Source organism: Rhincodon typus, chromosome 5 (genome assembly GCF_021869965.1).
Source record: "Rhincodon typus isolate 14 chromosome 5, sRhiTyp1.1, whole genome shotgun sequence".
NCBI classification, from domain to species: Eukaryota; Metazoa; Chordata; class Chondrichthyes; order Orectolobiformes; family Rhincodontidae; genus Rhincodon; species Rhincodon typus.
Genome location: NC_063336.1, coordinates 103,622,950 through 103,625,938, shown reverse-complemented (window position 1 = coordinate 103,625,938; position 2,989 = coordinate 103,622,950). Strand labels below are relative to the sequence as shown.

General features: G+C 37.7%; 1 protein-coding gene across 1 annotated transcript in view; it reads right to left on the bottom strand.

The window, feature by feature from the left end:
• Nucleotides 1-660, bottom strand: part of asap2a (ArfGAP with SH3 domain, ankyrin repeat and PH domain 2a) — a 131,702-nt gene extending 131,042 nt beyond the window's left edge. Inside the window, exon 1 of the mRNA XM_048597109.1 lies at nt 510-660. Within this exon, the coding sequence (XP_048453066.1) occupies nt 510-660 (151 nt within the window). The remainder of the gene's footprint in view (nt 1-509) is intronic.
• Nucleotides 661-2,989: the final 2,329 nt, after the last annotated feature.

Genomic DNA, 2,989 nt, shown 5'->3' with positions numbered 1-2,989 from the left:
GTGAATAGCTGGGATCTATTCACAAATGTCTCAGAAATGCCACTAGTCATTGCCTGCCACTTGAAAAAAGACCCATTCATTCCTATTTTTTGTTTTGTGCCTGCCAACCAGTTCTCAATCCATGTCAGGACACTTACCCCAATCCCACTTTCATTTAAATGTTAATCTCTTATATGGGATCTTATCAAAAGTTTTCAGAAAAGTCCAAGTAAACCACATCAATTGGTTTCACCTTATCAACTCTACTAGTTACATCCTCAAAAAATTCCAGCAGATTTGTAAATGCATACTACTCTGTCCAATTCTGTAACTACTTTTCAAGGACTCTACTATTAAATCTTTTATAATGGACCCTAGCATTTTTTCACCACTGATATAACTGCTATTGGTCCATAATTCTTGTTCTTTTCCTCAACCTTTTTTTAAAAAAATAGTGGGGTTACATTAGCAACCCTCTAACACATAGGAACTATTCCTGAGTTACAGAAACTTGAAAGATGACCACCAACCATCCAATACTTCTAGGGCCACTTCCTTAAATACTCTGGAATATAAATTAGGGCACCTTGGGGATTTATCAGCCTTTAATGCCATCAATTTCCTGAACATTTCTTTCCTAATTCTGATTTTCTTTAGTTCCTCCCTCTTACTCGACCCCATGTTCTTCAATATATTTGAAAAGTTACTGGTGTCCTTCTTTGTGAAGACAGAATTGTAATTGGTCTGCTATCTCTTTGTTCCCCATTATATCCCTGTTTCTGATGTAAATGACCTACATTTTACTTCACTAATGTTTTTCTCTTCACGTACCTACAGAAGCTTTTACATTCAGTTTGTATATTTCCTGTAAACTTATTCACTGTGTTTGCTATGTTTTGTGTTTTTTTTCTGTTTAATTATATGCAAAGACTTCATAGAAATTCATAACTCAATTCAAGCAACTAACACGAATTTGTTACTACTATATTAAATCACAGTTTACTTCACTTCTCACAATTAGTGACAAGTTATTCCCATTGCAATGAAATTTCAACGGTGATAATTGAAAGGTTCTGTTTCAATTCTCCAGCTAGGCAATAATACAGCACAATACCATTCCTTGTATTTTACTGTAACTGGCAGGAGAAAGTAACATAACATATTCCTCTCACATTCAGGGCTCCTCATTTTTTGTGCCCTTGCTCATTCTTTTGCCTTATTTATAATTCTCTGACAATTTCCATTGCTAATACCATTTCATTTAAATTTGAGAATTTAAGCTACCTTCTTCTGTATCCACCTACCCTCTTTCCCATCCTATTTCTGGTACATGCCTGCTCTACAGTTACTCATCATGGATTATTTATTGCCCCCGCTTATTCCACTCCCTGCAACTCTCTCAATCTTGCTCGTTGATTTTTTTTTCAGGTGCCCCATCTTCCTAGAATCTATTCACAGCCCTTGCACCTATTTTTGACCTTGTTACCATTCGTATTCTCCCCTCACCCACTCCTCTTCAGCACAAGTTTTTTTCCACCCACCTCCAAAATCATAACCACAGTATCACAACTTGCACTAAGCTGAGAAATCAGAATTACAACTTATAAAACTGAATGGTTATAGATAAAAAAAAAAATTTTTTTAATCTATTTTAAAAGAAAACAAATGTGGCCCATTTCCTACCTGCAAACAGGTAAATAAATTCTAGGTGAAAAGAAACTGCAATCTCAAAACACAATGTGGGAGCCATAAGTAGTGCATGATGCAGGAGCAGATCTGGACCATATGACCCTTCAAGCTTGTTCCACCACTCAATACAATGATGGTGGTTCATTTTCCCACTCAAATTCTCCATGTTGTTTAATACCCTGAATGACCAAAATCTTTCTCTATCTTAAACAAACAGAATGATGAAAGCAACAAAAACAAAAGCTGCTGGGAAAGTTCAGCAGGTTCTGAGGAAGGGTTACCGGACCCGAAACATTAACTCAGATTTTTTCTTCACAGATGCTGCCAGACCTGCTTAACTTTTCCAGCAACTTCTGTTTTTGTCCTGAGTTACAGTATTCGCAGTTCTTTCGGTTTTTATTTAGAATGACAAAAGCATCCACTATCGCTGTGACAGGCAATTCCAAAGATTAATAACATATTGTGAGAAGAAATTTCTTCTCACCGCAAACCAGAATGTTCAACACTTTATCCTGAGACTCTACCACTGTGTTCTAAATTCCCAGGCAGGGGTTAAAACTTCTTTGTCTATTCTGTCAAGCCCATGTAGGATCTCATATTTCATTGAAACTTGAGACAGTATAGGCCCCAATTTACTCAGCCTCTGATCACAGGACAACACTCTCATCCCAGAAACAACTGGAGTGACTTTTCACTTTCCCATCTACAAGGCTTTCCCTAAAAATGAAGATCAAATATCACATAGTATTCCAGATGTAGAATCAAAGACCTTACAATCTGGCACCAAGTATCCATCCTCGCCAAGAACAGCAACAGTTTAAGGCAACAGCTCACAAACTGCAGGGCAACTAGGGGTGGACAATAAATGCTGGTCTAGCCAGGGACAGACGGATGAATGATAAAATACCAATTCCATAGCCATAAGAGCCAACATGACTAAGTCTTTCTAATTGAATGCCTGACTTGCAGGTTAACTTTCTCAGTTTCTTATGACAAATAGACACATAGACCAATGAACATTAATTTCCATGCCTTTTATTTATTTTTAAATAACCAAAGCAAGTAACCACAAACCTTCTCAAATTATATTGCATCTGTCACCTTGTTATCCATTCACTTAAACCACATACAGCTGTTTGCATCCTCTTCAGTTTACAGTCCCACCTGGCTTTGTATCATCAGTAAGCTTAATCCCTGATACAATCTCTAATACTGATTAGAGGAAGTAAACGATTGAGGAGCTAGCACTGGGGTCAGGAGCCTGGTGAGTGGAAGTTCCCTGGCTTCAGGCTTTACTCCTGGGGTTGGGGGGTGGTGGGAT